The sequence below is a fragment of the Oculina patagonica genome, chromosome 7 (assembly GCF_052425735.1).
Source record: "Oculina patagonica isolate OP01 chromosome 7, crgOcupat, whole genome shotgun sequence".
NCBI classification, from domain to species: domain Eukaryota; kingdom Metazoa; phylum Cnidaria; class Anthozoa; order Scleractinia; family Oculinidae; genus Oculina; species Oculina patagonica.
The window spans coordinates 224,175-242,698 of NC_135764.1; the positions used below are offsets into that span (position 1 = coordinate 224,175).

The 18,524-nt window shown below is 39.0% G+C and overlaps 2 protein-coding genes across 2 annotated transcripts in view; one reads left to right on the forward strand and one right to left on the reverse strand.

Moving 5' to 3' along the window:
• LOC144660417 (PAT complex subunit CCDC47-like) lies at nucleotides 1–11,185 on the reverse strand. The gene is made up of 16 exons (XM_078521033.1): nucleotides 10,929–11,185; nucleotides 9,480–9,526; nucleotides 9,352–9,405; nucleotides 9,141–9,206; nucleotides 8,914–9,041; nucleotides 8,754–8,800; nucleotides 7,741–7,859; nucleotides 6,507–6,572; nucleotides 5,864–5,965; nucleotides 5,401–5,508; nucleotides 4,814–4,902; nucleotides 4,594–4,655; nucleotides 2,279–2,391; nucleotides 1,740–1,817; nucleotides 1,534–1,623; nucleotides 1–1,410 (listed from the first exon to the last, which is right to left on the reverse strand). Exons 1-16 carry the CDS (start codon nucleotides 11,143–11,145, stop codon nucleotides 1,339–1,341), a joined length of 1,458 nt encoding a protein of 485 aa, XP_078377159.1. The 5' UTR covers nucleotides 11,146–11,185; the 3' UTR covers nucleotides 1–1,338.
• LOC144660416 (putative ATP-dependent RNA helicase DDX23) overlaps nucleotides 11,183–18,524 on the forward strand; it is a 17,351-nt gene continuing 10,009 nt past the window's right edge. The window contains exons 1-11 of the mRNA XM_078521032.1: nucleotides 11,183–11,538; nucleotides 12,595–12,636; nucleotides 13,370–13,430; nucleotides 13,988–14,047; nucleotides 14,233–14,319; nucleotides 14,605–14,656; nucleotides 15,216–15,283; nucleotides 16,926–16,955; nucleotides 17,242–17,277; nucleotides 17,680–17,792; nucleotides 17,894–17,957. Of these exons, the coding sequence (XP_078377158.1) occupies nucleotides 11,294–11,538; nucleotides 12,595–12,636; nucleotides 13,370–13,430; nucleotides 13,988–14,047; nucleotides 14,233–14,319; nucleotides 14,605–14,656; nucleotides 15,216–15,283; nucleotides 16,926–16,955; nucleotides 17,242–17,277; nucleotides 17,680–17,792; nucleotides 17,894–17,957 (858 nt within the window). The 5' untranslated portion in view covers nucleotides 11,183–11,293. The remainder of the gene's footprint in view (nucleotides 11,539–12,594; nucleotides 12,637–13,369; nucleotides 13,431–13,987; nucleotides 14,048–14,232; nucleotides 14,320–14,604; nucleotides 14,657–15,215; nucleotides 15,284–16,925; nucleotides 16,956–17,241; nucleotides 17,278–17,679; nucleotides 17,793–17,893; nucleotides 17,958–18,524) is intronic.

Below are 18,524 nucleotides of genomic sequence, written 5' to 3' on the forward strand. Positions count from 1 at the left end.
TGAACCTCTGACAATGAACTTTATTCAAGAAACAACGAAGCATTAAAGTTAATACACACATATTTCCTTTATTAAACATTCACCAAAAAGACAAAAATAGAACTCAAACGAAAATATGGAAGTAGAATGGTGCGTAACAGCCAGCTGTTGGTATGAAATTAACAATAATGGACTTCTTTGTGATACAAGTCTGTTGCCGTGTATTTAATTATTATTTTTATTTGTTTTTAGGCCATCCCAATAAAATGTTTCGTTTCCCATCGCCCCGTCTCTTGTGATGGTGGGTCGGTCGGTCGGTCGGGCAAAAGAAAAAAAACAATAAACACTTTAAGGGGTCTGGGTTAATTTAAGAAGCCAGGAGATGCAGAACCGAAAGATTTTGTTTCAGTCGATCTCGCTGAGAATGTCGGAACAATCCGGTTAATGCCCTTGGCACGAAACAACCTTTGAAAAACAAACTTAGTATCGATGTTAATTAAAGACAAGGACATCACATCATACCAATTTTTGTTAATAAAACAAGATCGTGTGCTTGTAAATTAAAGTTCTTGCCTACTTGACCAGTTGGAATTTTCTTTTTTTTACATTTCGAAAAAAAATGAGTCGGTCGGGCGATGGAAAACGAAACATTTTATTGGGATGGCCTTACGTCACAATCCGCAAAGAATCCCCATCACTGCGATTGTGTAACACCAAATAACAGTAAAAAACATTGAAAGTCTGGGTTGTAGGGTAGGAGCCCATGCTTTTCGTTTTTCGGAAATAAGAAAAGGCCCACTGCTACAAGCTGACGTTAAAAAATTTCCGACAACTTTGGGATACACCGTATGAGCGATAATGAAAAGTCACGAGGAGTGAAAAAAAACATGAAACTAAGTACTCATCAAAAACGATTATGAAATAAATGCAAGGGGTTGAGTAGTGTAGCAGCTCTAGCACGCTTTCTATTTTACTGGTCCTCTTCTGTAGCAGTCGCTAAAGAGTTCTGTTCCTACACGCAATTTTGAGCGATTTTCAATATACAAAATGTCTTCAACAGAAAGGAAGCCTCACTATACTTTTAAATTCTCTAAAAAAGCAAAATATAAAACAAAGATTGAATAACCCACAGCCGGTGAGGTTATCAGAATCAACTTTCATTACTTGCCCAAGACTTCCTTCAGCTAAGTTTTGCTTCACTTTTAAATCAACATTTCATAATTAAAGAAAACGCCTCGTTGCCTTTGTATGCCATGAAATAGTTACAATAACTTATTGTGATTGGTGAAAGAAGCTATGGATAACACTGAAGCAAGGTTATGCTGGAAGAATGGAGAATTTTCTAAAACTTTTCCTCCATCAGCCACGTGCCTTGACTTGTTTCACTTTGAATGGATTTCTTTTCTTCATTTCTTTCTTGTGTTCTCTCTCCTGCAGAGAAAAATGTCAAACACGTTTTAGCCAAGCTATTCAAATCACATAACATGCGAACCTGAACACTCATGAGTCCACTATCGTAACGGTCAGCAATGTTGCTAAGCAACATCCACTAACCTCAAGCCGTCGTTGTCTCTCAGGGTCATCCTCCTGCATGATGCGTTCTTTCTCAGCTCTTATTTTGTCTTCACGACGCTGTTGGGCGGCCTTTAATGTACGAGTAAGAAACAAACAAATCAGTAAACGATTTAACAGCGACAAGTACTGACGATAAGTCAGTCATCCATTTCTGTTCAGTGTGACTTCTCTAATACTACACTCACTTCTTGCCTTTGGGCGTGAGATTGTTTCAGAAGGTTTTCTTCAAGTTCCCGTCGGTTCTTTTCAGCTTTAGCTTTTGCCTGAAAGTAAACGTAACACGGTTAAGTCACACAAGACTATACTGTAACTTGAGTACAAATGTACCTCTTTTCGTACTCAAGTTTTCTTCGGTAAAGAGTCACAGATTTGAGCCGAGAAATTCTAAACTGATAGCGTTACTCTTGAAATATCTATGCAGTGACTCTGACTGGCTTTGCCTTGCTCACAAAGTATTAATAAAAATATATCCGTATAGAGCAACATCATTAGTCTGGAATATCACTAAAACACAAACCTCTCTCACATGGGGGAGGAGTTATAAGTTTTTGTATGATAATGATGATGACTGAGCACAAGAAAAGGGAAGTGTGTTCAATTAATGCTGTGAGACTAGCATCTGATATATTTAATTCCTGCCCAGCGGACTTAACAAGAATCATCAGAGATTTCTTCAATTTACGGAAGCATGAGTTGTTTATCACACATGACCAGTTTGACACACCTCTTTTCCGAGCCTGAAACGGCGAACCCTGTCAATACAGTGCAGTACTAGCCTCATCATGGGTTCCAATTTGACCATGTCAGCTGACTTGGTACTACTGCCTTTAGAGGGGACTGCAAAATAATTACAAACACTGAATAATCTTTACAAACAATCATGGACAACTTTATCCACAGGATAAATTATTGTCCAGTGGATTGAAAAAACAAACTATGCTATCCACTGGATAGTGATTTATCCAGAGAATAGCATTATCCACCTTTTGAAGAACAGGGACCTGGATTTTAAACTATCTCTTTAGGTAACTGTGGGGAAAAAATCAATATTTTAAAGCTAGGGCCGGGATGGCTACATGAAAAAGTCAGTAAACCAGAACATAGCTTAATGTGCCTTTATGTGATCACCTAGCCTGTGAACAGGCTCTCCGGTCGGGGAGGGGGCGAAAAAAAAGGAAGAGCGGAGGGGGGGCTGGGAGAGAGAGCCTGTTGACAAAGCATGGAGGCAGCCATTCCGCCCCTTTTTATAAACCTTTCATCATCTGTCACTAATCTGTCGACAACGTGTCATCAACTCCACCTTCTCCGCCTAGATGCATTGGAATGTAATTAGAGCGTACTTGAAAATGACAGCTCGCGGGAAAAAACCGCGCTTTTCTCCAATATGGATCGGAGCGATCCTCATTGCCGCTTTTGTAAAAAGTCTTTGAGCAGTTCAAAAAGGGTACTAAATTCTGTGCCGGTTTTCGATGTTTCTAAAAATAAGGAACTTCTTGTTGTCCCCGGACAAGATAGCGTCGTCGTGGCAGAGGCCTTGGAAATCCTTGGATTACAAGTAGAAAAGAAAGAGGGGTTTTCAGTTCTTTGTTGCATGCCGTGTGCTCGACAAGCTGTTCGCCTCTCTCATTCAGTTTCCGTCTTCACAAGCCGATGCAGTGAACCGTCTTTAAGTGTGAAAGACCCTTCGCCTGACTCATCAATCGCTGGCGGATCTCCCGAAAGAAATACAACGAGTACAAAACGATCGGTGGAGTTTCGTTCGCCGGCCGGTGTTACACCTTCGGCAAAGCGAAATAGAGATAGTGTTTCCGCTATTAAAACTTCGCGCAGGACACTAGCTTTTACGGATGAAACAAGCGAGGATAGCATTGAAGTCCCCCTTACAGTTGATGGTAAATAAAGGTGACGGGCCTACACGACTCCTACGTTCGTGACATTTGTAACCTTTGCCGTTTTGTGTTGAGTTCGGTCTTTCGACCTTTTTTGCTTCTGACTTCTTTCTGAGGGTACTGGAAGGACAAGATCTGAAATGTTCCGTGAAAATGTAAACTACTTGCATTTTATTGAAGCCGGGCCCGGCATTTTAATCTGTTTTTAAAATCAATACTGATGCAAGATGTATTGTCTTATCACGGATTTATCTTTTGTCCGGCTTAGCCAGAGACTGTTTCAGCTTTACTATGAAAAAGCTGAAAGTTGGTTTCAGAGAGACATTCTGTGTTGTAAAGGCTATGCTTCTTGCATTATTTTGATCGAGCGCTCTGTCTTTCAAGCTCGATTTTTAGGAACATTTCAGATCTTGTCCTTCCAGGGCGAACATTTTGAGAGCCTAAAGCATATCTTGCAAATAGAATTGAGCCAAAACAAACTGAACTAGCACAACATGTGGCAGAGTACAGATTTAGAGGTGTCATTCAACTTTACAAACGGAAACCACGCGGCGCGGACTAATGACCTCTAGACACTTAAATGGCCACAATCTTACGGCTCTATTCAATACATAAAGCCTCCAAATAATAACAGTACCCTCAGAAAGAAGTCAGAAGCAAAAAAGGTCGAAAGACCGAACTCAACACAAAACGGCAAAGGTTACAAATGTCACGAACGTAGGAGTCGTGTAGGCCCGTCACCTTTATTTATCATCGCCATGTTTTCACTTCATAATAAGCCGCATTCCATCGCGTCCGTGTATATTTACGGTGTCGGCAAATTGAGATATGTTGATAAGACCTGTCAACAGTCAGTGATTCGACCAATCAGATGTTGCACTAGAATCTCGTGCACGGAACGGCGGCAAAAAAGCTTTGTCCGCAGGCTCCCCCGATTTTGAGTCCCGACCCGACACATAACTCGGCTCGCTCCGCTCGCCGAAAACATCATCGGGAGCCTGCTCGCAGGCTAGTGATCACCTGACTAGGAACTATGACCCAAGCACTCCACAGCGTGTAGGAACCAGAGCGGATTGTTAGGCTTTACCTCGTGAACAGCTTTGTTATGTAAGGGCCCAGTTTAGTCACATTATTAGTTTATCCAACTTACCAATAAAATTAAAAAGCAAGACCTTCTTGGGTTTGACAGGTTTTCCATTGGCTGCTTGCTCACTGGAAAAAGAATAAAACTAATATCAAACTAACATGCAGTTGGAAGAATCCTTCACTTGCCTGATTCATTTCCTTACTTAATAATTAAGTCTCATTATTAGACTCAACAAACATTGATCAATACAAAAAACAGTAAATTATATTAACAGAAAACATACTCATCATCTGGCTGTTTAGGGCCAACATATTGATCAGAGAATATCAAAGACTCAAACATTTCTTCACCACCTGAAATAGCTCTTGTGATCTATGAAAAAACAACAACAGATTTCTATCGGTCCTTGACATGAAAACAAACATTTGTAAGCAAACCAAGGTCCTTGCTTAATCTTAGACTGTTCACAGTCCCCTGTTTTTCCTGAATGCGAGTGAAAACTGGGGAGAGTGCAAAATCCCCATGGATAGGGGTGCCCACCTGCACCCTATAAACACCCTGCAACCCTGACCCAGTTTTCGTTCGCTTTAAGGAACCAAGATGGCGGCTCGTCAAACTCAACGATCGATCTCTACCACTTCACAGAAAAATAGGGGACTGTGAACAGTCTAGCAGAATCTTTGATTACAAGATCAATACAACATCAGGAACAAAGGCCTAGAGAACAAAAAATCATCCACTTCACAAGATAAGGACTACAAAGGAGATGTCTTAAAATGGATGATCCAGCAAATTCCCAGAGCTAAAATTAAAAGAAATATAGGATAATCAAAAGGAGAATTTATGATTTCATCATAATTTAAGTGGTACCTGGGATGATAAAATGGCACTAGCAGCCTCAGCTGATTCAGTTAACACAACAAATGAAGCAGGAAGATCATATTTGGCACCACTGCGTTTTTCAGGGCAGAAGAAGGTCTAAAACAAAAGAAACCAAAAAATGATTTAACTGATTATTTGTTAGTGTAGCAAAACGTAATAAAATGCAGTGTAATGCCATGTAAGGTAGTATATAATAATATAATGTACAGTTGAATCCCGATAACTCGAACCTTCAAGGGAAATCGAAAAAGGTTCGAGATAACGGGAGTTCGAGTTATCGAGGGTAAAATTAGTAAGAAAATGACCTAAAAGGGAAATCGAAAAAGGTTCGAGTTAGCGGGAGTTCGAGTTACTGAGGGTTCGAGTTATCGGGATTCAACTGTAGTACCGGTAAGTATTTCTTTTTTTCTAAACACTGTATGACACCAAAATAAATGCATTTGTTGCTTACCAAATCTTGCAGTTCCTTCTGCATCTTTGTTGCAGTCTTTTTTGGCAGCACAGCAAAAACAAAGTTGTCCATTTCTTCATCAGTCATGTGTACTGTAACTGTCTAAAAGAAATTTGTAAAGATACAGCAGAATTAAAGGCAGTCTATTTTCTTCAGGGGTAGAGTTTATATTTGTTTTGATCTCTTTTGGACCAAGTGAGCTGTCCATATTATAGAGGTGTCCATAACAGGAGGTTTGACTGAACCTGAGTTTTGACAAAAAACACGTTCATTTGTCATCTAATGACATACAGTGTAAGTTATTCCCAGCTGGGTACCCAGACAATACCAGAGCAATAACTTGCCCGGTAGTTGTTTTGACAAAGAATCCATTCAATGTCATGAAAATTGAATTTAATTTAAACTGGATTACAAAATACATAAAAATTTAATGTACCGGTATTTACATTAAACCTTTCCAGTTTCCTGGTGCAGTAGGGGGATTTCCTTACATGTAGCTAAGAGATGGTCTCATAAAGCCATGCCACTCAATTCATGCATATGCTGTCTAACATTATCAGATTATCTCTTCAGTAACACTCTGTTGCAGTTACCACTCACATACAACTTATTGGCAAGTTAAATAGAAGAATGAAACACTTACTATGGTATCTTTAACTGGTTTGACTAAATATGACATCACACTAACTAGGTCATGACGTTTTTGTAACTGCAATAGAAAATAGATTAATTTCAAGTGAGAACATCAACAAGCAACATTATATTACTTCACGGCAAACAAAACTTAGACACCACATTTCTCTTTGCAAATACTGAAAAAATTGGTCAGTCAATCAGTCGGACAGTCAGTTTGTTGGTCGGCAAGTCCACTGTTTAGTTGGTTGGGTTGGTTGACTAATAATAATTCTAAGGGGACAGACCATGAACGTAATGATGCTCCTGAAAATATCTAATTGCCGTAACCGTTCATCAGTAGGATGCCGAAAATGCGTGCAATTCCACAATTGGTTTCGGCTCCATTCAATCCTATACCAATTGCAGAAAATTTTAGAAGGAGCCACCCACGATGTGAGCACAGTTACAGACAAGACAAAATAATAAGGAAAATATAACGTAAACAAATGTAAACCGTTAAATTACGAACTAAGCGCACACGTCAAATAAATTAAGCAAAGCGCGCGCATGATATCACGAGCACAAGACTAGCGCGCGCACCTACATAATAATAAGCAATTATTGGATGAGGTTGAGCATGATATCGTGAATTATCAAAACCGAGGTCTGTGTTATCTGCTGAAGCCGAAGGCTGAGGCAGATAACACAGACACGAGGTTTTGATAATTCACGATATCATGCGAAAACCGAATTCAATAATTGTTTTATTATACGTTTTCAAACAATTTGCCATCACTTTTTCTAGCGCCGGCGTAAAACTTCGTCAGAACATTGGCCAAAGCGGTTTTAACTTGTGGTTCCTCCAGGTTCTTCTCCCTCAAATAATCATTCAGAATTTTTACACTTGGTTTTGTTGTTCTCTTGGTGTTTTTAGAATCTTTATTCTCGATCAAAACTTTCAATTCCTCTTCAGAAACGGAGACGAATCGCTCAGCCATATTTTCAAAAGTTTGACAGCACTACACGGACGAGGGGCTTGGAAACTAGGCAGACTTTGAACTTGACATGATAACCTAATATCTGCTGCAGATATTGGGTTATCATGTCAAGTTCACATGCTACTGTATATTGACTGAATGCTCTCGACCAATCACATGTTTCAAAGAAATTCTAATGTATAATAATCAAAACTAGCACATGCCAATACTAAATACTCCATCAAGTAACATGAAGTCACTTCTGTGCAGTATACTCAACCTTACCTTTATTTCAACAAGCAATCCATCACACCCCACCCTGCCTGTACACCATAATGTGTACAGACTTTCACTCTCTTTTACAAGTACTCCTTGTTGAGGCTCCTCACTTGAACCATCATCACCTGTTTAATGAAAATAAGTTCATACATGTAATTATAAACATGTCCAAGGCTGTGCTCCAAGAAAAATTACAAGGAGCCCAAAGGTTCCAAACTATGACAGGGCTCATAGAAAAAAAAAAAAAAATTACCATCTTTATTATTTACTATGACAGGGCTCGACAAAAAATTTAATTCCAGCTTGCCCATGGGGCAAGTAACTCTCAAATTCTGCTTGCCCGGACACTTTCCCACTTGCCCAGGTTCTTAAACTTATTAATAATTCATGAACCCCCTGCACCTCCCTCCCTCTCCCAAAAAACAAAACAAAACAAAACAAAAATGTAGAAAATTGTTGTTTTGCCTTACTTTTTTGAGTGGCTGATTCTATGGAAAATAAGAACCAAAAATTAAGGTCTTAAAGGCTTGCAAACGGTGAATTTATCACTGTCGTGAAGCCTTGTTCAAAGTAGCATCGTTCAAAACTTCCTTTAGTTTTTGTAAAAGATTATTTATAACCTTTGATTACCCATGACAAGTAGGCTAAAAATGTACTTCTTTGTTTCAAAATCGTTGTTTAAGAAATTAGTTAATTGATGGTTTGCCTGGGCCCTTGCCCGTCGGGCAAGTGAGCATGAAAAGTCACTTGCCCGACTGGAAAATCTACTTGTCCCGGACGATCAGACGGGGGTTTTGGTGAGCCCTGTATGAGATCCTGGGTGCCCAGCATAAAGCTTATATGAAAGAAATAAGATTATCTGGTCGCCCAAAGACAAAAGTTAGTCGCCTGAGGCACCCGGGCGCCCTAAGAGCACAGCCCTGATTATTGTCAGGATCATGGTCAATCCTAATTTTCCATATCTAAAAATAGCCATCACAAAATGTAGAATAAACACAATGAGTGCCTTATCAACTTACCCACTATGCTGAAATTACTCTCCAAAAGCTCTTTGTTAGATTTCAACCTATAAGTATAATAAAGAAACTGACTTTTAGTACTGTTATAAATCAATCCAAAAACAGTTCTTAGTTTTCTATGAAAAACATACTTTCAGCATCATCCAATCAATTGACTTACCACGCAGTCGCAAGCCTGGAGTTTTTACTGCGTCCAGCAAAGAAATTAAGAGCATATGCTGCAAGTCCTGCTAGAGTCAAAATTTCAGCATAAAATCCTTCCCAGTTTGCTCTTAAATGAACAGGAATCTGAAATAAAGATAAAAATGTAAGCAAAAAAAACAGCCAAAAATTATGAAAAGCAACAAGTATAAAAGATTATCTCATCGGTGAAAACAGTAAATGTACCTTTTTAATTTTCAAATCAGGCTGTGGACCTGACTTTCCTTTTGGTATCTTTTCTTTATTATAACCCTGTGAAGTGGGAAAAAGCAGATGAAAATAATTTTTATTACAAAACATGCTGTCATAATGATCAAAACTTCCCAAAGGAGAGTATGACATAATTATGACATATCTGTGTACAAGTAAAGCAATGGAAAACATGAATTCTAAGAACCTCAAACTCTTCTTCATCTGTAAAGTGATCAAATTCTTCTTGTTCCTCGTCAGGCTGCAATTTGAAAGGAAAGATAGGTAAGTTGTTCAATTGCCGTGAGGAGAATTAACACATGGATCTCAGGTTACCTCTTCAACTGTGGCTTCTGATTCATCTGTCTCTTCTTGAACTTCAGCTGAAAAGCAGATGAAAAGTGTCTGCTAAATTGTTCTTTTTGTACTTTGCTCAAAGAAGTCAGCACACCCAGAACAAAGTCACTGATTGATTCCCAAACTAGTAACTGTTCAACATCCAATTTTCCCAATTTAATTTAATTAACATGTATAAACGACTGACCTCATAATGGATTCCAGAGGATTTCTCTAGTATAAATTGGCTACATTGTTTATGTTGTGGTTCAATTGTATTGAGGTTAGGAAGTCTTTGAGAAACTTTTTATATGAAAAAGTCAAAGGTATATACGATTAGTTTTACAAAAAATAGGAAAACAACAAGGACGAACCCATCTAAATGCAAATGATTGATGCACGGATGGTGTAGGGGTCCAATTACAGGTATCCAATATGAAGTTGTTCAAATTGGATACAGTTGAATCCCGATAACTCGAACCCTCAGTAACTCGAACTCCCACTAACTCGAACCTTTTTCGATTTCCCTTTTAGGTCATTTTCTTACTAATTTTACCCTTGATAACTCGAACTCCCGTTATCTCGAACCTTTTTCGATTTCCCTTGAAGGTTCGAGTTATCGGGATTCAACTGTACCTGTAATTGCACACCCACGTGATTGCGTTCCAATTATGCCACAAATAGGCGTGCCAGATCCAATCAAACTCGAGATTTCTGCCATAGATATGATTAACTTTGTTTTTACCCGGCTGCCCTAATAGTTCATTAGTTATATCGTCCAGGAAGGAGAGAAGCAAGTAAAATCCCTTGAACCCAGACTGGTCAACTAAGAATTAATTTTATTAGACCACCATGCTTCAAAAAATAAAAATGGGGGATTTATATTAGAGTTAACCTGACTGAAAGTTACAATACAGGCATCATTCTCGTGTTGTAACAATTCATTTGAGTGATATAGGTTGCTTCAGTTCAATTACTGTGGTTAGTTCACTTCTGTTTCCACTTTTATACACAAATTTGATATAATGCGAATTATTATTGATTAACACCCGTCACGTGGCAGGTTACCTGCATGTTACCACGTGAAATTGATTAAAACTTTATCAATATCCAGAACAGTGCAAGGAAAAACTGAAAATTATCAGGCAATGGTTATCAAAATGGACATACATTTAATATAATTGAAAATATTGAAATAAACAACAGCCGAATGACTAGAAAGAAAAAGAACGTCTAGAAATCCTCAAGACATCAGTACACTTTAATTATTTTCAATTGTAAACGAAGTTAGTCCTGGCTTCGAATTCCAATTCCATTCGAATTCTTAGAAGCAGTTTTTCGAAGTGCATTCCATCGTCTACATAAACTTTGTGGTTTAAAATTCGTCTACTTACTAGTCTATAGATAATAATTAAAAAGGAAATCTACTTTGGAATATTTTGATCAAACCTTCTTCGTCTTCTTCTTCATCTTGATCATGTGTTCCGTGTATGTCTGTTTCTTCTTCTTCCTCCTCGTCCCCTTCCGTTTCAAATTCAGCAAAATCGTTAACACCATCATCAGGTTCGTCAGCAGCAGTAATGTACGTCAAAAATCCAACAAGCAACAGAAAAATCATGATCAAAATGGGCCTAAAAGGCTTCAAATATGTACGCACGGACGCCATCTTCCCTCGGGCTCAAATAATTCCCAGAAGTCCTTTTGCTCGCTCGCGCCAGGTTTTCAATGTATGTTGGGAAGAGGCGGCCATATTGAACGTTTGGGAATCGTTTTGTGTCCAAATTTTATCAACATTGTTAATTTTTTGAGTAAAAATGGGAAGCGAGGTTAAGATGGAGGTTGACGTGAATGGCAAGTCGTCATCACGAGATGAAAAAGATATTACGGAACGAGACAGAGATAGGGAAAAAGAGCGACACCGGCATAAGGACAGAAACTCTGACAGAGAGAAAGAACGAAAGAGAGACAAGGACAGGCATCGAGACAGGGACAAACGTGACAAAGAAAGGGACAGAAGGAGAGATAAAGATAAAGACAGAAAACACCGGAAAAGATCAAGGTAACTGAGTTTATTAATCAAGTAAAGTCAAACGTACTGCAAGGTGTCAGTCTGGCAGGCTGCAGTAGTCAGTGAGTAATAATAATATAAATAATTAGCTTGTATAGCAAACAACATGCAACAACACATTCATTCAAGATTTATATGAGTGCAATTAAAAAATTGACAAATCACGGCTAATTGGGACTGGTACACGCTGTTCCCAAAGTGCGGTGATTTTATACACTACATGTACATCATTTATTTTCAGTAGAATGATTCATCCGATCTGAGATTATTAAACACTAAATTTTCGGTGGCCTCTGTCCACCTTCATCAGAGTATTGAAAATGAGTTCGTTATAATATTAGCACGCGCTAGTCATGTTTGAATACGCCATCTAATCTTTAATTCCTTAACAATGGAGTGTAAGCGCGCGGAAGGGGTTTTCTTTCGTTAACCGCGTGTAATCCACCGTAGAGTGCCACGACTCTAGGAACAGTCTCTTGGTGTAACTTGAGATTCCTCGTTCTACGGTGGATTCCAACGCGGTTAACGAAAGGAAACCCCTTCCACGCGCTTATCTTCTGTGCAAGTTGCATAGAAAGGTAAGGTAGGTAGGTGAAGTCTGCATTCAAGCCTATTGGCCCATCAAGACGGTGCTTATCCGGTTTTAGTAGCATGGATGGGATGATTATCCATTGCAGGGTAAGCCCCCCCCCCAGCATTGAATCTGTTGGTACCCATTTACACTCCTTTTCCAATTATTTCAAGCTCAATTCAACTAATCATGCTGCTTTGGGTATCATTGGAAAGAACTCCTCCCACCGCAGAACTTGAGCACCAGTGATGCCTGTTCTGGTTAATAGCAATGTGTTAAGAGCTATACCGTAACTAAATACCATAAAATTCCAAAATTGGCTCCCCTGGAAATAAACCCGTAGACCCCCCCTGCCAAATATGAATAAGCCCCACAAATCTCAGATGCAAAAAACCTTCCACAAATAACCCCCCTCCCCCCCCTCCCCAATTGTGAGCCCATGGGCTTGTATTTATTGACCTTTCTTCATATTTCAGATCCAGGTCACCAAACAGATCCAAAGATAGCAAAAAATCAAAGTAAGTTGTCCCCCCCCACCTATTTCCTTTTCATGATGTATTTTTATTTTCTTACTGTCTACAGTGTCATGAATAAACAAGTATGTAGATACTGGTAGAATAAGAGCTTTCTAGGAATGAACCATGGGTGCTTACTGGGGAAGGGCATGAATTGGCATTATACAGTCGAAGCTCTCTTAACGGACACTCTCGTAAGCGGACAGCTCTACTTACGGCCGCCTTGTTTGAAACCCCGTTTTAACTCCCATACAAACTCTGTATTTTTACATTCTCGTAAGCGGACATTCCAGTAAGCGGCCGCGGACACTTTCGGAGATTACGACTTAGTCTTTTTCTTTGTTTTTAAGCTCTTGTAAGCGGACATCCCGAAGAAAATCCTTTTAACGACTTCTGTATCTTGTTTTAATCAATCAACTTCACACCGCCGTTAGTCACAATGATTTTACAGTAATTACAGTACCATATCTCAGTGTTTGTTTTATCGTCATCCACGTCCGTCCGGTTATTGTCAACTGGGCAAGCTCCCGTAAGCGACCATTTATCCCCAACACCTCTAGTGGCCGCCTACGAGAACCATTCTTGTAAGCGGCCAGCTCCAGTTACGGACACTTTTTTCGCGTCCCAAGGGTGTCCGCTTACGAGAGCTTCGACTGTAGTTGCTAATTGATTGTAAGGAGGATGCTTATTTGAGTTAAATTAATATAATTGTAAATTACATTGTTGTTCTTTACAGACCAGATGATAACAAAAAAGATGAAGAAGAACAAGAACAAGAGAAAACTGCAAAAGTTGAGGTGAGCGTACTACTGTTAAAAAGTTAATGCTGCACCTTGGGTTACTGGTTTATGCCGCTAGAGCTTATTCCAGTTCCCACAAGATAAAGTAAACACGAGTACTACTACAACTACTTTATCCCCCTTGATGTGATACAGTGTAATGAAAAAAGTAGCTGTCAAACAAGTGTGCGAACGGCTTAAACAACTGTGTAACTCTTGAACAAAGTACTGGATATCCCTGTGAATTATTTTCTTTATTTCTAACTGATTAGAAATATACATGTCAGGCAAATGTGCAGTACATGTTCAAGTACAATGTATATTACTATGAGCAATAAGCTGGTAGTCAAAAACGTTTTTCAGGCCAAACAATAGCTATCACTGTAGGTTAACCACTACTGCTTTAATTTATTTATTATTATAATGAAGTTTGTAACAGACCCGACATGTAGCGTTTCTGATGGTATTTTAGACTGTTTCGCAAAGTTTCCTAACTGTTGTATCATTAGTCTGTATTAATTCCTATTTATTGAGTTGCATTATAAAGCCGTAGATGTTCTTCTTTCTTGTGTTAGCCCTTGTCACTTGAAGAGATGATTGCAAGACGAGAGGCTGAAAAGAAAGCACAAGAGAAGGTACATACTGTCATGGGGAACCACTACTTGAGTGGGACCCTGTAGGATTGTTTTTATGCATTTCATTTGTAAATGTTTACATGTACTTTAAAGTTTTACTTAAGTTGTTGTTCAATGGAACAGCTTGTTTTTCATTTGTACTTTAAGGTTTGCTGAAAGTCTTTAACTTGATATTTTTTTCACAGCCAACATTTTTGACCAAAGAACAAAGAGCCATGGAGGCACTAAAGAGAAGACAACAACAAGTTGAAGAACAGCGGAAGAAGACTGAGGTGTGAGAACTTAGAGGTCTTTGATCTGATTGGTCTAAAGTCTGCTTTCGAAACTAGTGGCCCATATTGAGAGCTCATCCCACTTTCAGTAGAAAGTGACTAAGAGTATTTCTACTCCCCTAGGATGGAATGCTAGTCCATCACAGGGCTGCCCCCCAGCATTAAATTTGCCGGTACCCATTTATGAACCTGGGTGGAGACAGGCACTATGTTTCCCAATTTTACATGCAGATGGCCAATCCAGATGTACATGTTTCAATTAATTTTATTTTTTTTGTTTTTCAGGAAGAGCGCCAAATGAGAGAGAAGTTTCTTAGAGAGGCACAGTATTCTAGAGGTTGGCCTTATTAAGAACTGCTATGTTTACATTGTATTGTGTGCAGATTTGCCAGTTTCTAGCTTTTGAATAGCCAAGGTTTGCATGTTACAGGTATCCTGTATACTGCTAGGATCAGTAATTTCAAATGCATTGAGTATGGTTATAATAAATACATGTAAAAAAACAGTTAATCAGGGCTGCAAATAATTTTTTTCACTTGAAAGGACATATGTCCTACTAAGACACCATCTTGGTCGGACAAAACAAAATTGTGGTCGGACAGACTTTATTCATTGTTGCCGTAAAATGATTAATAATCAAAAAATTGTCCGGCCATTATGTCCGACCACACTTGGGATTTCGTCGGACAAGAGCAAATTTTGTTCGGCCAATGTCCGATGACGGACTGTTATTTGCAGCCCTGGTTAATGCTAAGCTTGGTCATACTATCATAGGTAAATTCGATTCAGGTTCAGAAAAGGTAACTTGTATTCCGTTTGTCCCATGCTTGTGACAAAGTTGATACAGATTACTGAGTACAATATGTGTCATTTTGTTTTATCTTCGCTTCCTTCAGAGGATGAAGTAGAAAGAGAGAGAAGAGAAAGAAGGGAAAGAAGAGAGAAGAACCTCACTGAAGAAGAGGTGTGAGCTTTGTTTATTAAAAATGTAATACATTTGAAGGGCTCGGTGCAAAAAGGGCGGTAGTGATTTTCCCTTGAAATGAACATTATCGAAACAGCTCCAAATTTCGCATGCAAATTTGTTTGCGTGTGCTTAACACTGTCCTGTGTTTCATTTCGTTGTTCTTTCCTTCGTTTTCGAAAAATAACGTATGCAAAAAGAAACAGATTTTTAACTTACATTGTCCACAGTAATCCAGCACTAGACATTTTTCCACGCATCGCGTGTGCAAATCTTGCCTCGAGGCACTTTATTACAGTCGTCCGGGATGTAAAAACAGCTTTTCAGAAACCAACTTTGCTGACCGCCATGTTTTCTCATATTTAATTTGCTCCCAGGCGGTGGCAGCGAGGGACTGGGACTCGCTATTCTATTGTGACGTCTTAAGTCACATGTTAGTGGCTCAAGAACAGAGAACAAAAATGGCACCTTTCTTGGGGAAATAAACTACTGGTTCGTTCGAGCGAGTGCGTCCGCTTGGCGGTTGAAGGACATCATTAAGTCTGAAAACCCGTAAGTCCCACAGCATTTCTCGAAGAAATGAGAGATGTTCGGCCTTTGTTTTGTACAATAGTGCTCTTTAGCGCTCGAGAGAGAAAGTTGTTTGACAAAGGCCAGCGGAGCCAAGCGGTAATAAAGTCTAAAACACAGATCTCACAGAACACAGATTTTCTGTGTCTCATTAAATATTCATCAATGAATCTATCGATTCGTGCGAACGAAAACCTCATAAGTTTATCTTGTTTTCGCGGGAAGGAGTGGAGATAGAAGTGAGAGCAAGCCGGCGGCACTCAACTGAAAGCAAAACTAGTATAATGTGACAACACGAGCAAGCGTATTCAATCAACAATCAGTCTTTATTTCACTTTCACCTCGGCAAATTACAGCTAACGGTAACAGAGTAAAATAGTCTTGCCCGAAACAACAAAAACTAGATAAGTGCAAACAGACTGCAGAAAAAGCTAGCTGCAAGCAAACTGGCGTGAAAGCTTACTGCATTAAAAGCGCGATCTATAAAAGGTTGAGGCTGACTCTGATCCTAAACTTAACTTGAAACGGCTTAACTCCCTAATCCCTTGGGGTTAGTGTTAAACTTGTTTTTTGTGTGTGTGTGTGTGTGTGTGTGTGTTAGGGCTAGGCTTTTGCGTTAGGGCTAAGTCTGTAACCCTAATCTGAAACTCTAATCCCGACCCTACGGCCTTGGGGTTACCTTTTGCGTTAGGGCTAGGACTGTAACCCTAAAAATTTAGCTGACTTCATCATCTTGAGAAACAAAAGGTTTGTAAAAGAAAAGTCAAAAGACGCCGCGCAAGCAAAAACCTTGTCTTTTTGCATGTGTTATTTTTCGAAAACGAAGGAAAGACCAGCGAAATGAAATGCAGGACAATGTTTAGCACACGTAAACAAACTCACATGCGAAATTTGGAGTCGTTTTGTCCATGTTCGTTTTCGGCCAAAATCACTACCGCCCTTTTTGCAGCGAGCCCTTCATTTATTAAAAGGTTGCATTCAACAGCTATAAAAAAAATTGACAGAATGATAGACTTAAAAGCTTGCCAAACAGGCCATTCAAACCATTTTTCTTTTTCTTTCCTATCTTTAGGCTGAAAGTGAGAAAGCAAAGCTACGAAAGGTATGCTCCTAGTTTTGTACAGTATGCTTGGGGCAAAAGATGTTAAAATGCATACTTGAAGAGTACATAATTTGATATAATAAAGCTAGAATCTAGTTGCATCAAACAATGCTTTCCCTCAAGACCAGTCATTGAGTGTACTATACTTCAGACAACTGTATTTCCGTCAGAACTTGTACCTGAAGGAAAATAGATGAATGAAAACAACCTCAACACATCTGTCTTTTTTTCATAAATTTTACCCAGTCAGACCATCATTATTATTTTTGATCTTTTATTTTTGCAGGAAAAAGACCACGACAAGGAAGTCATAGCTATTAAGGTAGGTACCAAATGCATCAATATAATTATCTGTTTAAAAAGTAATTGAGAACACCAACAGGAGTCAAACTGGTGATTCTTGCAGGTACCAGTGCAAACACACTCTGTAATGTACTCTGTAATTTACTAACAGGGTAAGAAAAGTCTGGAATAGAAATCAAAGCATTCAACAGTGAAAAGGAAAAATTAATAAGGGTGACAAGGACACATTATTAATATTAGTACCAATGATATAGTACTAAACAGAAAACAAGGAAAATGGGCTCCTATAACATGCAGCATATGGTTTTTTTGTATATCATTATCTGTTAAAGAGCTCTTGACAGTAACCTTGTTGAATACACCCTTGAACACTAAGTTAAACTACTCTTGACTACCTTTTTTCTAATGTGCGTCATTTCAGGAGCGGTACCTTGGTGGAGTAAAAAAGAGAAAGAAGATCCGTCGTCTTGCTGACAGAAAGTTTGTGTTTGAATGGGACACAGGAGAAGACACTGCTGTGGATTATAATCCAATGTTAGTTTCATTTGTGATGATAATATCTTGCTTCTAATAAATCTTCCAAACGTTGACACCAGTGGCATGTTTAACCAGTATCTTGTGTTTTGTGTCTGCAGTTATATGGACAAGCATCAGATACAGCTCTTTGGAAGAGGACACATTGGTGGAATTGACATAAAGGTAACTTGCAACTGCACAATTAAAACCTTGCTGCACAACATGTAATAGGTGATATGGCTCATTATTATTCCACTATTGCACCATTTTACCATATTAGGGCAAAAGAACGCGCAAAATATGCCAGGTTATTACACTGTAGAACAGGGCAAAAATACGGACCCACAAACTTACGGAATACGAACCCAAAATTAGTGGAAAAAATAGTGGAATAATAAATCCCTTATTCGATGGTTTAACATACAATACAAGCGGGCATTTGCTCATTGCTCGCATTTTTCCTCGCCCCTACGGGGCCCAACTCGCAAAATATCAGCGCGTATTATATGTTAAACCATTGAATAAGGTGTACATGTACATGTATGTATTGAGTAGTCAGTATGGGGTTCTGAATCCAAAGTTCATCCTTGTATCAAGTTCTTGGGCAGCGCACTTAACTTTCACAGTGCTTCTCAACAACAAGGTGATAGTATGAATGAGTATCAGTGAAGGTGACAACCTGGAAAAATGTTCAAAATGGACAGTTGGACAAAAGGCACAATGAATGTGTTAAGCCCATCCAGGAGTGGC

Bases quoted from the DNA above. Each gene is read 5' to 3' on its own strand.
- LOC144660417 (XM_078521033.1), bottom strand. From the start codon at position 11,145: ATGGCGTCCGTGCGTACATATTTGAAGCCTTTTAGGCCCATTTTGATC. The intron at 9,406-9,479 runs GTAACCTGAGAT...TTCAAATTGCAG, and splicing joins CAGAAGCCACAGTTGAAGAG to CCTGACGAGGAACAAGAAGA. The intron at 8,801-8,913 runs GTAAGTCAATTG...TTATACTTATAG, and splicing joins TCCAGGCTTGCGACTGCGTG to GTTGAAATCTAACAAAGAGC.